This window comes from Balaenoptera musculus, chromosome 20 (assembly GCF_009873245.2).
Source record: "Balaenoptera musculus isolate JJ_BM4_2016_0621 chromosome 20, mBalMus1.pri.v3, whole genome shotgun sequence".
NCBI lineage: Eukaryota > Metazoa > Chordata > Mammalia > Artiodactyla > Balaenopteridae > Balaenoptera > Balaenoptera musculus.
Window position 1 is genome coordinate 35444269 of NC_045804.1, and position 24710 is coordinate 35468978.

The 24710-nt window shown below is 39.3% G+C and overlaps 1 protein-coding gene across 4 annotated transcripts; it reads right to left on the reverse strand.

The window, feature by feature from the left end:
- Window positions 1-449: 449 nt before the first annotated feature.
- On the reverse strand, window positions 450-24638 carry TUBD1 (tubulin delta 1). 4 transcript variants are annotated; one of them, XM_036835300.1, is made up of 9 exons: window positions 24436-24638; window positions 23373-23588; window positions 21651-21798; window positions 20640-20856; window positions 19689-19920; window positions 14538-14702; window positions 6020-6160; window positions 4116-4299; window positions 1433-2114 (listed from the first exon to the last, which is right to left on the reverse strand). In XM_036835300.1, the coding sequence occupies exons 2-9, from the start codon at window positions 23542-23544 to the stop codon at window positions 2006-2008; spliced, it is 1368 nt and encodes a 455-aa protein (XP_036691195.1). In that variant the 5' UTR covers window positions 23545-23588; window positions 24436-24638; the 3' UTR covers window positions 1433-2005. The 4 variants fall into 4 exon arrangements, with proteins under 4 accessions (XP_036691199.1, XP_036691196.1, XP_036691195.1 ...); XM_036835304.1 differs by lacking the exon at window positions 23373-23588 and having other exon boundaries at window positions 450-2114; window positions 24436-24636; XM_036835303.1 differs by lacking the exon at window positions 14538-14702 and having other exon boundaries at window positions 1434-2114; window positions 24436-24485.
- Between the last annotated feature and the right edge of the window lie 72 nt (window positions 24639-24710).

Consider the following 24710-nt stretch of genomic DNA (forward strand, 5'->3'; position numbering starts at 1 on the left):
AGGTTCTACCGCTTAAAGAGCTCTTAAGAAAAGCACAAATGGGGGAGAGCGAAAAGGTTTGAAAATAAGAAACAGTTTGAATTTATACTGTACTCACTGCCTATAGGGGTGCATCTTGGCTGTGTGGGATAATGTCTGAGTGACACATAGTACGCCAGTTACCCAGTAATCTGAGAAATTACATGTTCAAAGCTTTTGGCTCTCTATGCCCAGGAAGTTACGATTCTAATGTTGTCCTGGCTGATTGGCCATTATCTCCACACAAATCAAAGTACATTTCCAATGCCACCCCTTATTTTGAAGCTTTGGCATCAACTTCTTTGTGTTAATTTTTAAGTTATCACAACTCTAATAGCAAAAATTTTTATATTATTCCAAATAGACAAGAAAAAAATTTCAATGTAAACATTTAAAACAATTTTGCAAATATTTAGGTATCCACACATACCAAATAATGCAGTTGTGCATTAAACAATAATGTGCATAAGAAAGGGTCAACTCACATAAGTGAATGAACCCACGGCTCTGTCTAATTGGAGTTTTCTTCCAATAGTCACCTGCCATTGATTCCATGAGTTGCCAAATTAGAAATATATTTGTCCCATTTGGTACCTCATGCATGCTTTTCTCAAATATAAAATGATTTCAACTTACAACTTTCTTTAAGCTTAACTTGTAGCAAAGTTCCTCAGAATCAGCCTACCCCTTAGTGAGGTAATTCGGTTACAGATCTTCATTAATGCTGGTTTAGTTCGGGAAATTGTTTCAGTCTTTGGATCTCTGCAATGCTAAACTATTACTTTTAACTTTATTTTGTAAAAATTACGATCTCATTATTTTCTAGTATTCTTGGCTTAACAAAATACAGCAGTGGGTGTGCCTTTTAGCAGTTGAACAGACCACTTTTTACATTCCTTAGAAATAAGATATGGTTCAGTATTTTAAATCATAGCAACAGTTGATAAGAAAAACAGCAAAAAGGTAATCATTTCCATATGGAAAGAAAAGGAAGAAACCACTGGTAGATTTGGCAGAAAGGGCAAAATGTTCCTATTTGTTTGCCATTTTATATTTGTTAATACACTGCATGTGATGTGTTTTATTGAACTACACCATTCCCCTCAAACTCAGTTGCCAATTTCCAAATGTGTTCTGTCCTTCTGAATGAAACCAACATCTGTATGTGTCAATTTCATCTAGGACACTATTTCCTTGGTGATAATTTTCTCAACTTAACTTAGTGAAATTTTGGTGAAAGCTCTTTTACCCCTTTTACTGAAAAGAATATAACCATCTTCCACACCAGCTAAATACCTGTAAGTAATTTTAAAGCACCGGTTGAATAAAATCAGTTTCTGCTCTGGCATTCTAAGATCTAAAAGAAAAATCCAATTTTCTGATGCCCAGAAAATTTAAGAACAGCAAACAAAGTAAACATTTGCTTATTTACTTTTGTATTTAAGCATGATACACATTTATTAACAAAGTCCTGACATTTATTTTTAAATAGCTGCTTAAAGTGGAAAATCTTACCGTTTTAGAATAAAATATTCAAAAATAGATGTTCACCCTGTAGCTTTTGACAACAGCTCCCTCTTATGGTTCAAAACATTCACTTCAAAGATGAATATATTTAAATAGGGAATTGCAATTTCTTAGCTTAAAATTGTGCTATGAAAGTTTAGCTCATATTTAGTGAATGCTTTTTGGAATAAAGAGGGAAGTTTCCCTTTCTGATAGTTCTAGAGTTCTAACATCTCAGCAAAGTATTCCCAAAGTTCTTTAAAGAAGTACCAATATTTTTTCTTACAAAGGAAAATTTCAAGTAGATGTTTTCATTGAAAACATGAAAGGTTTTTCTCCTTTTCTGTGGCTATAGTATGAAGAAGGAATCAGCATTCAACCTTGTTACATTAGCAGATAGGAATTTGAAAAACCTTATGGAGAAAGTAGTATTCCAAGTATTTTAGTCCAAAGATGACTTAAGGTAATTTTCCCCCTTTGTTCAAAATCCGAGGTTGCAGTAACTAGCAATAACCTGTTCTAACAATGTGAAACTGTCCAAAAAATCCTCTTCTTCAATTCCAAATTTTGTGTACTGATGAATGTAGGCTCTGGTGAAAGAAATAGAAAATATGAAATAAAAATCTCAGGCAAACGAATAACTCAAAATCAAATAATAAATAGACCTTTCCTAGCTCATGAACATTTGAAGATGGCAGACTCTCTTAAAAGTCTTACCTTTGCTTCAATGTTTACTCCAAAGGTTAGCAAACTCTCAAAGTTTGTGTCAAGCTCCCTGTCTATTTAGTGTCCAAGAGAGTGACAATAAGAAGCACATAGGAGGGGAATTCCCTGGCAGTCCCGTGGTTAGGACTTGGTACTTTCACAGCCAGGGCTCAGGTTCAATCCCTGGTTAGGGAACTAAGATCCTGCAAGCTGCACGGCATGGCCAAAAAAAAAGCAGCAGCACATAGGAAAAAGAAGCATGTTCAGATTTGGCTGTCTACCCAGCACATATTCAACACCCTACAGGAGATGACTGTGTTCAATATAAACTCTTAAGAAGTGCCTGAGTTTTATCTAATGCGTGAAACTGTAGAAACACATTGATCCAGCTCTAGGAATGAAGTGAAGCCTCCCAAGTGTTTTTCAGACAACACTTAATTTTCACTAATGCCAGGTGATCCTCTTCATACCTCCAATCCCCCAAAATGTTCTGAGGCAGGAGAAATCATGTTAAAAAGAATATCAAGGGCAGACATGAACTAAATTGATAGCTGCTACCATTTAATGAGAGTGGGATGAGAACTATACCGAAAAAGGACACAGAGTTCACAGTCCTGAGGAGCAGGAGTTTATGGAATGGCCATGTGCAGGATGGGGGGCCCTTGGGAACCCTAGCTAATCAAAGTACAGGCTTACCCAATCATTTGAGGAATTCTGCTTTAACATTAAGTAATTGTGGCAGAGGTCAGGGAACCGGATAACACATTTCTTGGTAATCAAGTAGACATTTCTTAGTACCAAGTGGAGTTGAACTTGCAATATTTCTTACTGAGCAAGATCAGGATCTCTTCCATTCTCAAGGATCTTATTTTGGAAAGCTGTCTTATTGTCCTTGCCTTATAGTGAAATTTCTACTTTACTTTCATTTCATTTAGAAACTACTCATTTAGGGACTTCCCTGGTGGCGCATTGGATGAGACTCCATGCTCTCGAAGCAGGGGGCCTGGGTTCGATCCCTGCTCAGGGAACTAGATGCCACATGCATGCTGCAACTAAGAGTTCCCATGCCACAACTAAGGAGCCTGCGTGCCGCAACTAAGGAGCTGGTGAGCCACAACTAAGGAGCTCACCTGCCGCAACTAAGGAGCCCAAGTGCTGCAACTAAGAAGCCAGCAAGCTGCAACTAAAGGAGCCCTGGAGTCACAACTAAGACCTGGTGCAACCAAATAAATAAATATTTTAAAAAAAGAAACTACTCGTTTAGTCAACAACAACAATAATACTATGGAACAATTATTGAGCATTTACTAGTCACGCACTGTACTAGGTGTTTTTTACATTATCATCTCATTTAATCCTCACCACATATATCCTCTCTTTTGGATCCATTGTACAGAAAAGGAAATGAAACCTGAAGTAGTGTGCCCAAAGTTTCATACCTACAAAGTGCTTACTCCATGCTATTGATTGAATGTTTGTGTTCCCCCAAAATTCATATGTTGAAATCCTAACTCCCAAGGTGATGATATTAGGAGGTAAGCCCTTTGGGATGTGATTAGGTCATGACAGTGGAGCCCTCATGAATGGCATTAGAGGCCCATGAAAGCTCCTTTGCCCCTCTGCCATTTGAGGACACAGCAAAAAGACACCACCTATGAACCAGGAAGTTGGTCTTCACTGGACATCGAATCTGCCAGTACCTTGATCTTGGACATGCTAGCCTCCAGAAATGCGAGAAATTTCTGTGGTTTATAAGCTACCCAGTCTATGCTATATTTGTTATATCAGCCCAAACAGACTAAGACACTCCAGATCCTGCCTAGTGTTTTAACATTATATTATCTGCTTAAGGTTAGGAAAGGTTTGTAGATTTATTTTTTACTTACTTTGAAGCAAACATATTCCATGCTTTGCCCACAATCATATCAAGTGGTTTTACTAAGAACTGGCTATTGCTGACCAACGCTGCAGACTTCTCATATTTGCTAAAGGCTCGCTGGGTTTTCCACACACTGAAAGCATGAACAGGCTCTAACCAGGAAGTATAGAGAGCTGGATCTTTAAATGCTCCTAGGGTAAAATAACAAGACACTGTTTACATCATAAATCGTTAGTTTTTGAAACAAATTAATAAACAGATATTTTCATATCCATTTCACCAGAAATCTTTTGTTTTGCTCTTTGAAACTAGCTTTATATTGCTTTTGGATAAATGATCCATATTCATCATAAAAAAAAATTCACACCATTCAGAAAAGTATTAAGAAGAAAATTTAAAAGTCAACTCAACAGCTGAAATGCTACCACCCAGAGACAGACTATGAACAGTCTGCTGACCCTCTTTTGTACTATAATTTTACATACATGCCCTTATGTAATATGCATTTTTCATTCACCAATATGTTGTAAACCTCTTTTCTGTGTCAGTAAATATCACTCATATTTTAAAAAGCTTCTATGAATATACCATAATTTCTTTAACATATTTCCTACTGTTGGGCATTTAGGTTGTTCCCACATTTCTGTTAGTGTGAAAGATGTTGCAATGAATATCTTTGCAAGAACACCTCTGTGTACCTGCATCATTTGCTGTGGGTAAATTTTTGGAGGTTAGATTACTTTATATATCCTTTTATTAATTTTCTCATTTTAAAATCTAAAATGAAGAATATGAAGAAAGTACACCATCTGATTGACTTGAAATGATCTCTCTTTAATTATTACTAGTTTTTTATTTAAGAGGTATTACAGGGATGAGATTGATTTTCTTTATATCACAGCTAGAAGCAGCCAATTGGATGCTGCTGGCATCATCAGACAAGGATAATATAATCCCAGAGACTTGCCATAGAAACACAAAGAAAGCTAAGAAGAGTACTGCTCTTTCAACCTCCTGAAAATGTTGTACCAATGCTTGTCACAGAGACCATTAGTTGTCCTGCAATACCTGTTCTCCCCTTCTTCTTTAGTAACAGAACCACCAAATTTTAACTGTGCTCATAGCCACCCCTGCAGCTAGATGTGGCACATGATTCAGTCCCAGTCGAAGGGATATAAACACAAGTGTGGTGTGTGACCCTAGGAGGACCAGGCCTGGCCTTCTTTGCTTATTCCTATGTGATTTGATGGCTGAAGTTCAAACAGATGTCTTGCACTAAGGACAAAGCCACAAAGTGAGGATGACAGATCAACCAGATTCAGGAAGAAAGAAATAAACTTGTCCTCTTGTTTACACCACATCTATTTTGGTATCCAGTCACACACTTACTGATACAATGGTTACGTTTTGTTACTAAAATACGGAGTTATTATTTTCCTTTTGTGTGTGGGTGTGCATGTGCATGTGTGTTTGTGTGTACGTGTTTTTTGTTTTTGTTTTTTTAATTAATTTATTTTTGGCTGTGTTGGGTCTTCATTTCTGTGCGAGGGCTTTCTCTAGTTGTGGCAAGCGGGGGCCACTCTTCATCGCGTTGCGCAGGCTTCTCACTATCGCGGCCTCTCTTGTTGCGGAGCACAGGCTCCAGACATGCAGGCTCAGTAATTGTGGCTCACGGGCCCAGTTGCTCCGTAGCATGTGGGATCTTCCCAGACCAGGGCTCGAACCCATGTCCCCTGCATTGGCAGGCAGATTCTCAACCACTGCGCCACCAGGGAAGCCCTATTTTCCTTTCTTTAAGAATAAATTCAGGGACTTCTTTTTTTTCTTTCTCTTCTTTTTTTTTTTTTTTACCATGCGTACCATGTACATGTGCAAAATGTACATATTAATTTTCACCTTAACTTTGCTTACCCAGCTCCGCACTATGTACATCTTTCCCACGAAGGATGACCAAGTTAGCAATGGAAGTGTTAAAATGAAACTCCTTGTTGAGAGACATTTTACCAAGCATAGGAAGTCCTGATAAAGGAGGCCGTACCTGCCAATCAATACCTACCAAAAGAAAAAGAAGAGCAAGAGATTTTACAAATCGCCTTGACAAGAAGAGAAAAATGTATTATGGTATGTGTATTTTATATAAATTTCCATTTTATAAGTAAAAGTTGTGGCAGGGTGGGGTTCTTCTAGAAATGTAAACATTCTTATCTGGTTGACCTAAAGTGATTCAAACTACTCAGTCCTGAGAAAGGCATGAAATATTCTTCGTCAAATATTAAAGGACGGTGGTAGGTGCAAAGGATGGAATTCTACAACGCAGTAAAAAGAAAGTAACTTCTGACACACGTAACAATGTGGATCAATATCAGAAGCCTGATGCTAAGTGAAGCAAGCTTGACTCAAAAGATTACATCCTGTTTGATTCCATTTACAGGATGTTCTGGAAAAGGCAAAACCATAGGAATAAAATTCAGATCAATAGTTGCTAGGGGCTTGGAGTGGAGGAAAGAGACTGTCTACAAAGGGGTGTGACAGAACTTTTTGGAACATGGAAATACTCTGTCTCAATTGTGGTGGTGGTTACACCGTTTAAGTGTGTCAAAATTCATAGAACTATCCACCTAGAAAGACTGAACTTCATTCTGTATGTCTCTATGAACAAATAAACAAAATACATACAAAAGCGTTAAGGGATGTAGAAACACAAAGCAAAAATAGGATTGAAAATTGAGGGCTTCCCTGGTGGCGCAGTGGTTGAGAATCTGCCTGCCAATGCAGGGGAAACAGGTTTGATCCCTGGTCCGGGAAGATCCCTCATGCTGCAGAGCAACTAAGCCCGTGCGCCACAACTACTGAGCCTGCGCTCTAGAGCCCGCGAGCCACAACTACCGAGCCCACAAGCCACAACTACTGAAGCCCATGAGCCACAACTACTGAGCCTGTGCTCTAGAGCCCGTGAGCCACAACTACTGAGACCACATGCCACAACTACTGAAGCCCACGTGCCTAGAGCCTGCGCACCACAACGAAGAGTAGCCCCCACTCGCTGCAACTAGAGAAAGCCTGCGCACAGCAACGAAGACCCAACGCAGCCAAAAATAATAAATAAATAAAATGAATGCATGTATAAAAAAAGAAAATTGACTAGTCATAGGGAAATATCAAGAAAATACTCTTAAATGATACATAGGATAGGGAAAATTTTCAGTGTGCAGCAACAGATTGATTTTCAGCAAAAAAACAGAAAGAGAACAAATCAAAAATATTGGCATACTGAACTCATTGATAATAATAAGACAAACAAGCCAACTTAAAAATTGGAAAGATGTTTCAACAGACATTTCACCAAAGAAGATAAACAAATGGCTAATAAGCACATGAAAAGATGCTCAACATCATTGTCGTTAGGAAAATGCAAATTGAAACCACAAGGAGACACAAATTCACACCTTCTAGAATAGCTATAATCAAAAAAAACTAAATATCAGGTGTTGGCAAGGATGTGGAAAAACTGAAATCCTCTTAAACTGCTTGCAGGCATGTAAAATGGTGCAGCCACTTTGGAAAAGTGTTTAGCAGTTTTTTAAAAGGTTAAACATAAACTTATCCTTTGACCCAGCAATGCCACTACTAGGTATCTACCCAAGAGATTGAAAACGTGTCTACACAAGGACTTGTACACAAATGTTCATAGCAGCATTATTCATAATAGCCACAAAGTGAAAACAACCTAAATGTCCATCAACTGTTGGACATATAAATGAAGTGTGGTATTATCCATTCAATGGAATACTATTTGGCAATACAAAAGACTCAACTACTGATAAATACTACAACATAGACCAACCTCAAAAACACTATGTTAAGTGGAAAAAGTCAGACACAAAAGACTATATATTGTATAGTTCCATTTATATGAAACGTCCAAAATAGGCAAACCTAATAAAGACAGAAAACATACCAATGGTAGCTTAGGGCTAGAAATAAATATGGATATTGACGGGAGTTCCCTGGTGCCCTAGTGGTTAGGATTCTGGGCTTTCACTGCCATTGCCCGGGTTCAGTCCCTGGTCTGGGAACTGAGATCCCATAAGCTGTGCAGCATGGCTAAAAAAAAATACATATATGGAGCTTGACTGCAAATAGACACAAGGGAACTTTTTGGAGTGATGGAAAGGTTCTAAAACTGGATTGTGATAATGGTTGCACAACACTGTAAATTTACTAAAAAAAAAAAAAAATCACTGAATTTTATTCTTATAATAGGTGAAGTATATGGTATATAAATTATACATCAGTAAAACTATTAAAAAATTCATGAGATGCTGTCAAAGCTGTACTTGTTAGATAATTTATCACTCTATATTACTGAGAAACAAAAGGTAATCAACTCTTATCTAAAAGTTTCAAAAATAAAAAAAGAAAGCCAATCCAAAGTTGGGCCCTTAAAAAACTGGTGTTCAAAAAATGAAAAAGGAAAACTTAAGCAAATAAATTTTAAAATGGAAAGGGAAGTAATAAAAAATACATGATCAAGGGACTTCCCTGGTGGCACAGTGGTTAAGAATCTGCCTGCAAATGCAGGGGACACGGATTCGAGCCCTGGTCCGGGAAGATCCCACATGCCGCGGAGCAACTAAGCCCGTGTGCCACAACTACTGAAGCCCACATGCCTAGAGCCCGTGCTCCACAACAAGAGAAGCCACCGCAGTGAGAAGCCGGCACACCGCAACAAAGAGTAGCCCCTGCTCGCCACAAGTAGAGAAAGCCCGCGTGCAGCAACTAAGACCCAATGCAGCCAAAAATAAATAAATAAAATAAATAAATTTATTAAAACAAAAATAGGGACTTCCCTGGCGGTCCAGCGGTTAATACTCCACGCTTCCACTGCAGGGGGCACGTTTGATCCCTGGTCAGGGAACTAAGATCCCACATGCTGCGCGGCACAGCCAATAAATAAATAAAAAAATAAAAATAAATAAATAAATAAATCCCAGATGGGTTAAAATTTAAATATTAAATATAAAACTATGAAAATACTAGGAAATAATAGAGAATATTTTTATATCTTTGGGGTGGGCAAGGCTCAGAATCTATAAAGGAAGATTTACAGGTTTGCTCACATAAAAATGTAAAATTTCCATATAGTGAAAAATACCATACAAAAGACAAAAGTGATGGACAAAAATATTTACAATCCATGTAACAAAAAAGGGGTATAAACCCACAATATTATATTTCCTTCCACCCAAGTCACCACTGATTAGAAAAAAAAATTATTCACTTAGATTATTAAATTTTACACTTATTGAAGAGTTCTTTTAGAGTAAATTAGGTTTATATTTTTAAAAATCATATATCATTCTTGAGCATATATAAAAACATATATGTAACAAAATAACTTGGTTAAGGTTTTCCTAAAACTTTTTCACATTCAGTGATTTTATCACTCTTTGATTCAGCATTAATGATGCCTATGTGTTTTCACATTATTGTGCTCTGTTCCTCCAGAAAGTAGGTGGTGTGGCATTCCTTAAGGGAATCCATGAAAACACTAAGTCATTGGCTCTTAAACTGGCTTTGCAACCATGTAAAGCACATCTATCTACCTTTGACTCCTGCTTACGGAATCTTGCTAAACTTGTCTGTTTATCATGAGGACTGCCTCTTCCCCACCCTAGCAGAAAACTAAAGGTTTACTTTCTGGAGAGGATATGACTGAAGGACTCTAGTCTGGAGAACACCAGGCAGAGGTAAGGGCAGGAAACATACCAAAACCAGAGAGGTCAAGTGAAAACCAGGAAAACCATGGTCTCTCCCTCCTCTTCCCCCAGATCACTGGGGCTTTGTGTAAACCCTCTGAGCAGAATATCCAACACAACAGACAGGCAAATAAAATATCCAGAAGGACAAATGTACACTGGCTGGAGAAGGCAAAAAAACTAGATTGAAGCAGGTCAGAAGGCTCTAGGGGATATTTCTTAAAGAAGATGAAACTGATAGAATACTTGAATACAGGCAGACCTTGGAGATTTTGCGTGCTTGGTTCCAACCACCGCAATAAAGTAAATTATCACAATAAAGTGAGTCACAAATATTTTTGGCTTCCCAGTGCATATAAAAGTTATGTTTACACTATACTGTAATCTATTAATTGTGCAATAACATTATGTCTAAAAAGAAATGTACATACCTTAATTAAAAAATACTTTATGGCTAAAAAATGCTAACCATCATCTGAACTTTCAGCAATAGCAACTTTTTGCAATAGTAACATCAAAGATCACTGATCACAGATCACCATAACAAATATAATAAGGAAAAAGTATGAAATATTGCGAGATTACCAAAATGTGACACAGACACGTGAAGTGAGCAAATGTTGCTGGAAAAATGGCGCCAATAGATTTGCTCAATGCAGGGTTGCCACAGACCTTCAATTTGTTAAAAAACACAATATCTGCAAAGTGCAATAAAACAAGGTATGCCTGTATATCAAGAAAAAATTTAGATAAGTAGAGAAACAGGGTTGAATAATTGACAGGTGCATAGAAAAACTAAGCAAACAAGAAAACAAGGTAATTATTAACTCCAAAGAAAACAAAAAAATTATACAGGAAGGGAAAAGTAATCACAGGATACTTCGTTGCTCAGCTGTGAATAGCATTTACTTGGTCATGATAATGTAAAGCTGAGTATCGATTTAACCCGATGATGACACTACCATATCAGAAGGATAAGCCTGTCTAGAGGGTGTTTTAGAGCTTAGGGGCCAGTGTTAGAAAAAAGCTAAATCCTAACCCTCCATGGTGGGAAGTAAATAGGTAATACATAAATCATTGAAAAATCTGTAAATGGCAATCGATAAAAACAGTAAAAGAAACAGCAAAAGAGTTTTGAAAAACGGTTACCTCTGGGAAGGAGACAATAGAAGAAGGTTATGGACTGAAAGTTTTAACAACCAGCTTCGTAGAATTACCTGGCTCTTTAATCTATGTGCATATAATAAGTTAGGGCTCCTATATGGTAGAAAACTATGTAGCTACTAAAAAGAATAAGGCATGTCTAAATGAATGAATTGGAATGAAGGCTACAAAATACTATGTCGAAAAGACAGTTGCAGAACAAAAAATACATATAATGTGATGCTAGTTTTATTTTTTAAAGTCTGTTTATATACACCCTTAGAACTTTGAATCTCTAGTTCTCACATGAATAAACTGATCCAAACTAGAAAAAATAAATCAACTAATAAATTTTTAAAATAAGGTGTTGTAAATAAAACTTTAAAATAAATAAGTAAAATACTACACCTGTTCCACCATGGACTGTTGGGGGTGGGGCATACTTAAAGAGCTATACCCAGGAAATCTCACCTGAGGAATGTAAATCCACACCTGCACCTGCTTTTAGATGACAAGATTCTGGACTTTAGGCTGATGTGCTAATGGAATGTGCTAATAGGCTGATGTGCTAACTCTGGGGGTGCTTGGAAAGGGTTAAGTACATTCTGCAAATGGGAGGACATGATTCATTAGGGGACAGAGGGCAGACGATGGTAGCCAGCCTCCAAGATGAACTCCAATGATCCTTGCCACGCGGTATTCAGGCCCTTGTGTGGTCCCCTCCCCATGGGATAGGGCTGACCTTAACAACGAAAAGGATGGTGCAAAATGATGGTATGTGACTTCCAAAGCTAGTCCATAAGAGACACTGTAACTTCTGCCTTGCTCCCCCTTGGGCCACTCATTCCTCCTGTTGCTAGGACATGCAGAAGCAGATACACTGCTGATGGTGATCTTAATGGGGTCAATCTTCATATAGAGTATTCTGATAACATATGAAGAGTTTTCAAACTACATCCTTCAACCTGGTTAGTGGCATAAATATATTTATTCGTATGTTCATATTTATATGAAAACATTTAAATGTTAAAAACTCCATCTATAACTGTGAAAAAATGGTGACACTCTAAATTCCCATATGGGAAAATGACTAAAACTGTGGTTCATCGACCTAAGAGGGCTCAGAGCACCACGTCTTACAGTACCCTGAGGAACACTGTGTTCCTTGATAATAGGTATTTGCCAGAAAAACAGGTCGTGTGGCCAAAAAGTTCAGGAAGCATTACTTAAGATGTGAACTTTCTACTTATCTCCAAACCTCAGGCACTACGATCTAAAATCTGTAAGGTACTACAAGTAAATGTAGAGGAAATCCACTTTCATAGTATTGAAACCTAACTTACTGTAATTTGTGGTAAAATAGATGCTCCCAAAATAGTACATAGTAGTGACTTCCAGTTAAATGTGACAGACTGAACATACCAGTTTACTCCCCAAATCTCACTAACAACACAGGGATTTTTTTAAAGGCATAAACAAGAAAAAATGGAAAGAAAATAATGGCAACAAAAATTTGGAAACTGGAAAGCAAATGAACCAATGGTTACTGACTTAGCAACCAGGGAAAACTGAAATTTCTGCCCACAGTGGAGGTCCTGGAAGCAGGCCAGGCGCTTCTAAAGGAGGATTAATTAAAAATCTGTATGAGAAGCAGTGAGAGCCCCAGACCCTTCCCCACTCCTGCACTAGGGGGAGTGCCCCCCCCCTCCATCCTAGAAGAAGGTTTCTGCTCAGGAAAGGCTAAACCGGTGAGGCTCTGAAAATACAGCAGTAAACAAAACAAAAATCTCTGCCCTCATAAAGTTTGCATTGTACTGAGATAAATGAAAGATCCACACTAAGGAATTCCAGAATGCTAGAGACAAAGAGAAAATCCTAAAAGATACAAGAGAGAATAAAACAGGATTAGGAATTCAGATTGAAGTGGGACTACTCAGCAATAACACTGGAGGCTGGAAGATATCGAGCAGTGCTTTCAAGACACTGAGTAAAAATGATTCCCAGCCTCGAATCCTATACCTGGCCAAACAATCAAATATAAAAGTAGGATAATGACATTTGCAGCCTTAAAATTTTTACCTTCCCTGTACTCTTTCTTAGGAAGCTCCTGGAGGGTACTATCCATATGAGGGAATTAACCCAGAAAGAGGAAGATTTGAAATCTAGGAAACGGGCTAGAATAAAGAAGGAGGCAGAGATGCCAGCGCTGGCTGCGTATCAAGCCTGGAGAGTAAGCAGTGCAGACTGGAACAGGAGGGTGCAGTCCTCCGCAAGGGACATCTCCAAGCAGATAATGGAAGTAATAAGATTACCTGAGAGGTCTGAACATGCTGAGAAGGGTTTCATTTTTACGGAAAAGTTTAGGGGTAGATTTGTAATAGGTACAAAGAATATCGACCAAATAAATGTAACTATTAACTCTAGGGGGAAAAAATAAACTGTACATGAAATAAAATGTAATCTGTATATACAGTACATGGCTCAACTGTGAATAATATTTACATAGCAAAAATAACACAAACAATGAAAACTGATCTAACCCAAAATTATGTTTTAGGGGCTTCCCTGGTGGCGCAGTGGTTGAGAGTCTGCCTGCTAATGCAGGGGACACGGGTTCGAGCCCTGGTCTGGGAAGATCCCACATGCCACGGAGCAACTAGGCCCGTGAGCCACAACTACTGAGCCTGCACGTCTGGAGCCTGTGCTCCACAACAAGAGAGGCCGCGACAGTGAGAGGCCCGCGCACCGCGATGAAGAGTAGCCCCCGCTCGCTGCAACTAGAGAAAGCCCTCGCACAGAAACGAAGACCCAACACAGCTAAAAATAAATAAATAAATAAATTTATTTTAAAAAAAAATAGACTCCCTGTTTCATTTAAAAAAAAAGTATGTTTTAACTAGACCGGGAGGAGGGAGGGAAAGGTGTGTGGATGTGTATATAGGGGGTGTAAGAAGATTCAGTTCTCAACTTCATGCTAGGAAGGCAACTGATAATATCTAAACCTGGAAAGTAAAACAAATAGTAGAATATGCAAGATATTTAGAAATATGGGGGCAAATTCCAGAAGAAACATCTCAAAACAGTGAAAGCAGTTTCTGCTGGGCTGCGGGGAAGTGTGGAATAGGCTGTTCTCTTCCTCATTATAAACTCATACTGGACAATTACTTGACTTTTTTTAAAAAAATTGAGATGTAATTTACATACAATGCAATGGACAGATTTAAATAGACACTTAAGTGAGTTCTGACTACTTGATTTTTAAAAAAAAACTATGTTCATATATTACTTTGATAAAAATAAAATAAAATAAAAATAAATGTCACACTCATTTGAAATTTTTTTGAGAAATGAAACTGTGAAGTGATTAAGAAATCCTCCCAGGATGCTCTGGTGAGTTTTTTGCAGGAGCCTCCCTGGTCAGAAGAAGGCACCATTATTTCAACTGGATCAAGCCAGTTTATATTGAGAACTCCAGTATAGGCATTTTTCCCAGCTTGTGGGCTGCATATTTTTAAAATACCCTTTACCTTCTTCCATTTTCGCATTAGAAATGAGCATCTGTCTCAAATGCTTGAGGAGGCCAGCCCAAGTAAATGTGCTGTATGCCAGTGAATTCTCAGACATTTGAGGAATGTTACGAACACCCAGCATCTTGAATTCTGGATGGGGAACTAAATTCTCCATTAAGTCTCCTGCAAAGAAAAAAAAATCTGAACTAAATTTTTAAATTCCATGTTGTTTCCACTGACTCATACACAACCATGATTTGATGGCTTGGGGGAACCAAATGTGTTTTCTCCTCCAAGGCCAAAATTGCTTAAATTTTAAAATGTAAATACAATTTCAGAGACAGTGTCTATTAAAGACCACATATTTGCTTGATTTTGGCACCTATTTTAGCATGAGTGAAAAAAACACACTTTGCCAAAAGGAAACAAGAATTTTTTAGCTAAGAAACTGGAAATGTGAATGAAATATTTAGCTAAACCCCAGGAAAACAAAATAAGCATGAGAGCTAATGTGCTTTTATTGTCATTCAGTGTTCACTAAATAGTCCCTTAGAAATTTTCCTAGATCTCTTATTTATTTTATCTGGTTAAATAATAATCAGAACCTCTTAAGATAAAAATTTACTGGGAAAGAAGACAGGATTAGTAACTTCTGAACACAGAAATACACCTATTTTTAGAACCTTGTATTTGTAATGAAACAGAATTAAGGAGAAAGGCTAATTTGTTTTACATTCAGAGCTTATTTTATATGTTTTTAAAATATTTTTATCTTTTTAATGTCATATATTTTATGTATTTTTTTTTTTTAAGTATTTGTTTTATTTATTTATTTATTTATGGCTGTGTTGGGTCTTCGTATCTGTGCGAGGGCTTTCTCTAGTTGCGGCGAGCGGGGGCCACTCTTCATCGCGGTGCGCGGGCCTCTCACTATCGCGGCCTCTCTTGTTGCGGAGCACAGGCTCCAGACGCGCAGGCTCAGTAATTGTGGCTCACGGGCCCAGCTGCTCCGCGGCACGTGGGATCTTCCCAGACCAGGGCTCGAACCCGTGTCCCCTGCATTGGCAGGCAGATTCTCAACCACTGCACCACCAGGGAAGCCCTATTTTATGTATTTTATATATTTTTTATATATTTATAGAAAATACCTAGAGGAGAAAGAAAAATCTTCTACCATAACATGAAATTTAAATTTTATGATAACGTTGAGTGCAAACTCATATCCTACGTCCTAATGTTAAGAACAAATTTTGACACAAACATCTACAAAATGTTGCACAAATTGATCCTATGGCTAATGGAGTTTCCTCTAAACATAAGAATCCTTTTCTGTAAAATACATAGAGCTGAATTCTATTGCATAGCACGCATAAACAAACAGCAGTCAGCAAATAATTCCTGAGGACTAACGCACAAATTAATTGTTAAAATCTGCTTTCCCCCCCAGCTTTCTTGTTTACCTACTCTCATCTTAACCATTCTTGACTTTGTCAAACCCTGTTATGGACTGACAGTTTGTGTCCCCCAAAATTTATCACCTTACCACCAAGGTGATGGCATCAGGAGGAGGTGGGGCCTTTGGGAGATGAGGTCTGTATAAAAGAGACCCCAGAGAGGTCTCTCATCCCTTGTGCCAGGTGAGAACACAGTGAGAAGATGGCCATCTGTGAACCCGGAAGCGGGCCCTCACCAGGCACCGAATCTACTAGTGCCTTGATCTTGGACTTTCCAGCCTCCAGAACTGTGAGAAGTAAACTTGTGTTGTTTATAAGCCGGTCAGTCTATGGAATTCTTGTTATAGCATATTCCTACACAGCTTGCGGGATCTTACTTCCCCAACCAGGGACTGAACCCGGGCCATGGCAGTGAAAGTGCCGAGTCCTAACCACTGGACCACCAGGCAATTCCCTGGACCTAAGTTTTTAAAACTGAGCAATTGAAGGATCGAGGAGGAAACAGGCTTCTTCTGGGGGAAAGCTAAGAGATCTGTTTTAGACACATTATGTTTGGGACGACCATGAATGTGTACACATAGATGTTGGGAAGGCTGCTGGATATAGAAATCTAGAGCTTAGGGAATTGGTCAGAGTTGGAGAGAAACTGGCCAGCTGGAGAATACAAATGGTGTTTAAAGCCATGGAACTGGGTCAGTCACCTGCGGAGAGGGTTCAAGACCAGCATTTAGAGCTTAGGAAAAGGAGGAGCCAAAAAAGGAGGGAAAAAAAGGGAATAAAAGGAGTAGTCATTGAGATAAGGAGGGAAATCAGGAGAGGGGCTGTCAAAAGACAAAGAGGAGACTTGGAAGACAAGGGATCAGCCATTCCAAATTCTACTGAGATAAAATAAGGACAGTGAACGGTCCACTGAATTTGACAATGTGAACATGCTTGCGACCTATTAAGAAAAGCAGTTTTAGAAAAGTGATGGAAGAGAAACTAGATCAGAGTGTGTTGAAGAGTGAATAGATGGTGAAGAAATGAGGACAGGGAGAATGGAGACCCCTTTGAGGACAGTTGTTCTAAAGAATGACAGATAAGTGGGGAAATCACGAGAGGTGATGTCAAGGGAGGGCTTCTTCGGTGTGAAAGATGCCAGAGAGCATTTGTAATGGCAATAGCCCAGGAAAGAGGGTTAATGACATGTGAGGATGAGAGATGAGTGAGGAATTAAGTCCCTGAGAAGAGAAAGGGAATGGGACCCAGAACCCAAGTGAGAGGCTGGCCTTTGATAGAAGCAGGATACTTCTCCCACTGTGACACAAGGTGAAGGGCAAATGTGGACCCAGTGCCCTATAGTTTGTACATGGTAGTGGGAGTCAAGAGCGCTCCCATGGAACTGATGGCTTGGATTTTCTGAGGGCAGTTCACCGAGTTCATCACAATCTCCCCAAAGAACAACTGGACCAGCCTGCAGACTCAACCTCCAATCAGCTCTCCACAGGCAATGGATTTTTCAAAAATAAAGGTGATTATGCCAACGACCTCCTGAAAATCCTTCAGTGGCTTTCCCCTGCTCTTAGATTAATGAGGAGGCCTTTAAATGGCTTACAAGGACCTGCAAGGTCGGCCCCTGCTCACCGCTCTAGCCTCAGGTTTCAATCATCCCCCACACCATTCTCTGTGCTCCAATGACACTGGATTTCTCTCTTCCTAAAGGGCCATGCTTCCTTCTGCCATAGGGTCTTTGCACATGCTATTCCCCCAACATGCTACTCCCTTCTCCCTCCCTTTGCTTAGTCAACTCCAAGTCTTCATCCAGCTTTTTGCTCAAGTGTTACTTCCTCAGGGCAGCCTTCTTTTGCCTCATCAGCCTAAGTCTGGTTCCTTCGTGACCTGTTCTCTTGGATCTGTACTCCTTTCCTTCAGAGCATTTAACTCAGTTTTTAATTATATGTTCTTAGTGTAATTATTTGTTTAATGTGAACACAATGCCTGCATTGGTTCCCCACTGGATCCCCAACATGTAGCATAGTGCCTGGCGCATAGCAGGAAGCCAATAAATACTGGTTGAATGAACAGATGTGCAATATGGTAAGTACTGTGGAATGCAGAGAAATTAACAAGACACATGTCCCCAAGGAAGCTGCAAATTAGTAGGGACTATAAAACATGCATACGACAGATCCTCTAAGGAAACACATGGTACAGCATCTGGGAAGGGGCCAGAGGGAGACTTACTTTTGATTGCATATTCTTTTGTACTCCTTGAATAAATGTGTGTGTGTTACTTTTAAAGGTAAGCAAACACACTTAAAGAAATAATAAAGGCAAAAAACATTAAGTGACATAAAAGAGATACAGAATGCCACAGGAGTTCAGAGAAAAAGGGTTACTTTAGGTAAAGGTCTCAGTAGGAAAGCTTTATGGAAAAATTATCACTTGAATTGGACCCTACAGGAAGAGTAAGGTTTCAGTAGAGGTGAAGAAGGGAAGGAGGAAGTGATTTCTAAGAAGAAGGAACACTGAGCAAAGGGACCAAGGCAGGGAAGTACCAGATTGAAGAAAAAAGTGGAGACAGGATGAAAAGTAGGTGGGGAATCTATACAGAGGAGGCAGAAGGTGATGAAAGCGGAAAGTTAGGATTCAGGGCGTAAGGAATTATGACAAATCTGGCAGGTAATGCATGAGCCATAGAATGAGGGTTAAGTAAAGTACAGGATTAGATCTGTGCACTGGGGAGGCTCATTTGGGGCCAGTGTGCAAGATGGATTGACTGCAGGGGGAAGAAGCAGGCAACAGGAAGGAAAGCAGGAATAAGGACCACCTTAAGCCAGGAATGTCCATGTAGATGTGAGCTTCGGTTTTCGTAAAAAAAAAAGGAGAGAGGGAGAGGGAGAGGAGAATGAAGAGAACTTTGTATTCAGGGAGAGTATGCAATATTAGTTGAGAGATACTGACCAAGTGAACCAATATCAGAGAGATAGGGAAGTAGGGAAGAATGCAGACAGCTGGCAGAGACGGCACCAACAGGTCTGAGCATACTGATGAGATATGAAGACAGTGGGAGAAATCCAGGTGACAGGAATTGAGGAAGAGGGGGCTGGGGAGTGAAGACAGGGAAAAAAATGATGAATCCATTCAGAACATGCTAAATCTGAAGAAGCAGATGGCAACTAAGAAAACTGGGATAGGCAACTATTTGGGAAAGAGAGTAGGACTGGGGGTATAGATTACGGAGTCCTTTGCATCTAGATGATTTGAATTGATAAAGCACCACTTGACAAATAACCTGAAAAAAGAATCATTTCTTTACGGAGTGATGAAAATGATGGTTGTGCAACTGTGTGAATATGCTAGAAAACACTGAATTGTACACTTTAAATGGGTGAGTCGTACGGTATGTGAATTATATCTCAAAGTTATTTTTAAAGAACAAAAAAAAGGGGATTTCCCTGGTGGTCCAGTGGTTAAGACTTTGCCTTCCAATGCAGGGGGTGCGGGTTTGATTCCTGGTTGGGGAGCTAGGATCCCAGATGCCTCGCAGCCAGAAAACCAAAACATAAAACAGAAGCAATATTGAAACAAATTCAATAAAGCTAAGCTGCAAGGGTTTTGAAATGAGGGAGACCTGAGTATATCTTTAGGCGGAGGGGAAGAGCCATAGCAGAACAACTTTCAGGCTTTCAGAACATCAGACTTCTCTACAAATAACACACAGGAGGACAAATACCTAGTGGATTTCTTCTGTAGTGAAATGAGCCTTCCCCAGAGTAAGTAGGCTGGAACACACTTCCCAGCTGATGTGCGAGGACTTGGTTTATATCACGGAAGGAGATCTGCTTGATATTCATCAGTTTCGCACAGATCTTATGAACAGCATCATTCTCATGAATAAGGAGGGCATCTGAAGATCGGTACAAGTGAGAAAGTGTCAAAATGGAGTTGTAGTTCTGAACAATAACCTGGAGGAAAAAAAGGTCAAAGATAAGAAAGGCAGGAGAGAACAGTGGTTAACAGGGTAGACTCTAAGGGCATCCTGCCTAGGTTCAAATCCTGGCTCTTTCACTTTCTAGCTATAAGATCTTTGACAAGTTATTTAATCTCTCTATGGCTCAGTTTCCTCATTTGTAAAATGGGGATAATAATTATACCAGCCTCCTAGAGTTGTACGGATTAATGATAGAATGCAAGTAAAGCACTTAAGAACAGTGCCCTGTGTATAGTAAGGGCTCAATAAATGATGACTATTACTATCACACTTTCTTCCTACATCATTTCCTATACTGACTTATTTCACCTCTTATTTCTCCTACTAGGGTGATCAACAGGAAATTGGCCTATACAGAAATTTCCTTTCAATGGAAAGAAATGAAAATTCTTTGAAGGTTGGCAATGGCATGATGAGGCCAAGGTCCCTGCTTTACATGCTGTAGCCAGAGGGACTGAACCAGGAATGGGTTCCTGAGAGAAGATGCACAATTGTCTTCTTCGGAATTTTTATGAATAAGGACACCTCATTTGTTTGGCAAAGTTAAATGAATTGTACATGAAAGTACCATACTGTATAATCATTCCTGACACAGTAACTTAACATTTCCAAAGAAAGGGTGAGATCAATCTTTTACCTACATTTAACTGCAAAGAATACAAAATATAAATTTTTCAGTTGACATGTTCATACCTCACCAGTTCCATAAGGCCATATAATCTGATTCATTTTCAAAGAGTTTGAGTACCGATCTTGTAAGTTCTGTGTAACGAAGGCTCCTAGCCCCGATCCTGTGCCTCCGGCCATACTCATTATGATGAGAAAACCATTCAAGGAATCACATTTCTCCACTTCCTTCTGGATTAGGTTCATTATAGATTCTTCATGCCTGGGTCCATGAACAGAGTATCTATGCAATGCAAAAGAAACAAACACCTTTCAATTTAACCAGAGATGGAATGCAGAGAAAGATATAGGATAGCGAAGGCTTTTTAAACCTATGGAAGTGAACTAACTCTTATGAAAGGTACAGGTACCCTGATTGACGAAATTTCAGATACACAAGTTAAATATTTTTAACAGGTGAATAGGACTGCTAGGAGAGTAAATTTACTGAGAGCAGAAAATTCTCTTTTATAGTCCATTCCTTTGGCTGGAGACTTCAATTACCAGGTAGTTCTGCAAGTTTACGGTACAACATAATATTCAGTATTCATAACAATACTCCTAAAGCAGTGGTTCTAACTCTGCTGCACATTAGAATCACCTAGGGAAGCTTTGAAAAATCCCGATATTCAGACTTCATCCCAAACCAATTAAACCAGAATTTCTGGAAGTGAGCCCTAGGCATTGGAATTTTCCAAAGAACCCTAGGCAATACTACTGCCTTGGCATATTTCCTATTAACTGGAATACCTGCCAGACAAAGATATTGTATTGACAATAAGTTAGCTGGCAGAACAACAATGAAGAAGTGGAAAACGCTGCTGCAAGAGATCCTTGGTTTCATCATTACCTGAACCTGAAGCATAGACATACACGAGACAGAATGAGCGTCTTCTGGGTGAAGTCACACTCTACATTTTAAAACAGCAATTTCAAGATTATGTGTTTGGTATATCAACTGTGCAGTTGTAACTATACTGTCTATTAGTCAACTATGCAGCTGTATTTAAACTGAAAATCATGAGGAATTATTCTTACCCATATGCCCAGTTGTTTCCAGAACCTTGTTTTTGACAGAAGCATGAATGCTGGCCATATTTCCATCGGCCAGAATGGGCAGCCTTTGACAGTGTTTGATTGATAACTTTAGGTTCCATGTCAACAAGTACAGCACGAGCAATTGGAACTAGAGAGGGAAAAAAAAATAAAAAGAAAAATATTACACATGGCTTATTTGGGTTAACTCAGAGCATCAACTTCTAGGTCCAAAAAAAAAAAAAATCAAAGATTGAGGATAGGAAGAACTTTCCTTCTGCTTAGAAATTCAGGTGGGCAGCAGCAGGTATATGCAGATGTGTAATAATGCCTAGCATTGTATTAGGCAGGTTGAATAAACGTGGGCTAAAATGATGACTGGGTCAAGTCTACAAACATCTGCTGAGTGCTGTGCTGGGAACACAGAGATAAAGACAACATCAGTCCAGCCCTAGGAGGACCAGTGGGAGAGATAAAACACATCAACACTTAATCACAGTATGATGTGATATGACCCACAACAAATCCACACTAACAGAGTGGTATTTTTATTCAGAGGTATAAAAATACCAAGGGCACAAAAAGCATCTCAGGATTATTGAAGCAGAAGATGGAGAAAGAGAGGGTGTAAGAAGTGATGGATGGGGAGAGAAAGCAGGCAGGGCTCAGATGTTGGAAGTCCTTGTATGCAATGCTAAAAACCTTGAAATTTACTTTTTAGGCAATGAGAAACCACTGAAAATGTTCAAGCAGGGGAGGAATAGTCAGATGTCTTTTTTAATACAGTAGTGTGGAGGATAGATGTGATAAACACAAGAGACCAGGCAGGGAAACTCAGGAGGATTGTCTTGAAACAGTCCAGGTGAGAAAGGACAAGAGCCAGAACTAAGGCAATGACCGTGAAGATGGAAAAGGGAGAAGAGTTTCAAGAGATGTGCAGGAGGTAAACTAAGCAGATCTTGATGTTTGATGGTATGTGGGCAGTAAGAGCAAAGTTTTAAAGGAAAAAATAATGAATGCCCTTGGGTATGGAGATGTTGAATCTGAGGGACACATGAGAGACGCAGGTGATGTTCACTAATCAGTCTGCAGCTTGGAAGAGATGCTAGGCTAGAGATTTTGAGTCACCAGTATAAAAGATGTAGCAAAATTTGAGAGTCACTGAAATTGCCCAGAGAGAACTATACAAGTGAGGACAGAAGAGAGGCTGAGATGCAACCACTGGAGAAGAAAAGTTCAGAGACTAAGCAGAAGGAGTTTCAAGGAGGGAGTTTTATAGTTAATGTTATCAAATCCGGTAGAGAAGTTAAGTGAATTAAGGAAAGAAAAACAGTTACTGGCTCTAGGAATTAGGAGATCATTGGGAATTTTTCATAGAACAGCTTCAGTGGTATTGCAGAGCAGAAGTAGGATTTTAGTTGGTTAAAGAGGGTTCTCCTTTGAGAATCTTAGATGAGAAGGCAAAGAGATGAGGAAGGAAAAAAGCTATAGTCAAGAGCTAAGTTTTGTTTGTTTGGTTTGAGATTGGCATGATCTGAGCATGCTCACGTGCTGAGGGGAAGATGTCACTGGAGAGGCAAACATTAACATAGAAACAAAGGGCTGAGAGCAAAATCATTCCGTTGTAAGGCGGAAGGGGATGGGGTTCAGACACCATGTGGAGGGCCTGGCCTTGAAGAGGCTGGTTATGTCAGAGTAAAGGAGAGGTCTGTGGACCACACATACCTCCATTTTCCTCCTCACTGAAGAATCTTTCTTTGCAAGATGCTTGATATGCCTCATTCTCCCTTTTAGAGCAGAGTCCCTGGGGACAGTGTGAGTCACTAAATAAAGCATCAAACACTTCAAAACCAATCTGATTGCCACACTGACCAAGCTGCACTGTTACTATTGACATGCTGAGACACAAACCAGGCTTACTCCCTCAAAACAGTGAGCAACCTGTAATAGAAAAAATAGAGTCTTTGAGAGCCACTACGTTACTAATAAAGAACAAATAAAATGCCATATATGTGAACATACATCACTAAAAATATAATTTGTAAGTACTATATATGTCTATGGTGTTATAGACACAATAGCTATGTTGTCTAAGGAGCCAATCATTCAAGGAAGTTGTTTCAGGATTCAGGATTACTGTACCCAAAACCATTCATACACAGCTCAACAGTTTCCAAAATCGCTATTTTCCTAAGCATGCATTTAATCTTAATCGCTATTTTCCTAAGCATGCATTTAAAACAAACAAAACAAAACAAATTCTGGTTAAAGGAATTCGTAGTGTACACTTCACACCACAGGGACAGAGCGAATGCAGAAGTGAGCTCAACAGTAGCACATGTAATTAACATTAATTTTCTCTCTTCAAAATAATGACTTTCTCCACCAATCGCCTTTCTGTTCTGGTAACTACAGTAACACAAGAAAGTCTTTGTATTTAGCTCAGATAGGACAGCAAGGAAGACGAAGCTTGGGGGAAAAAAGACCAGATGAAATATTAGAGGAAGTATCCACTACTTTTAACACTGAAAAGAGACAATTTTGGGTAAAGACCTCACACCGGGTCTATGCAGCACTGGAAAGAGCTGTGGCCTGTAAGCCAGACTCTGTACTTAACCATTATCAACCAACCTTGCAAAAACAGGTATCGTTATTTTCATTTTACAGAGAAGGAAACTGAGGCTCTGAAAGGTTATGCGACTTTCGCAAGACCACTGCACTAGTAAATAGCAAAGCCAAGTTCTCCCTTTCTACACCGCCCCAGGAGTTCCCCATTAACCCCACTCACTGACAGCCCCAGGATCAGCCGTTTCTGTCCGGTTCAAACTTCAGAGTGGCAACCTTCTTACTATGCGCATGCTCATTTTCAATACCAAAAAAATTACAGAGAACGAATGCGCATGTTCCACAGACGACGAGATTTGTTGTGGCTTTTTTTTTTTTTTTCCTATTCCGAAAGGTTAACTACGCATGTTCAATTTCAATTTATCAACTTCAGATATGGTACGCATGCTCACTGTCCCTCAAAAGCTTTAGCTGACAATGCGCATGATCCGGCTTCCG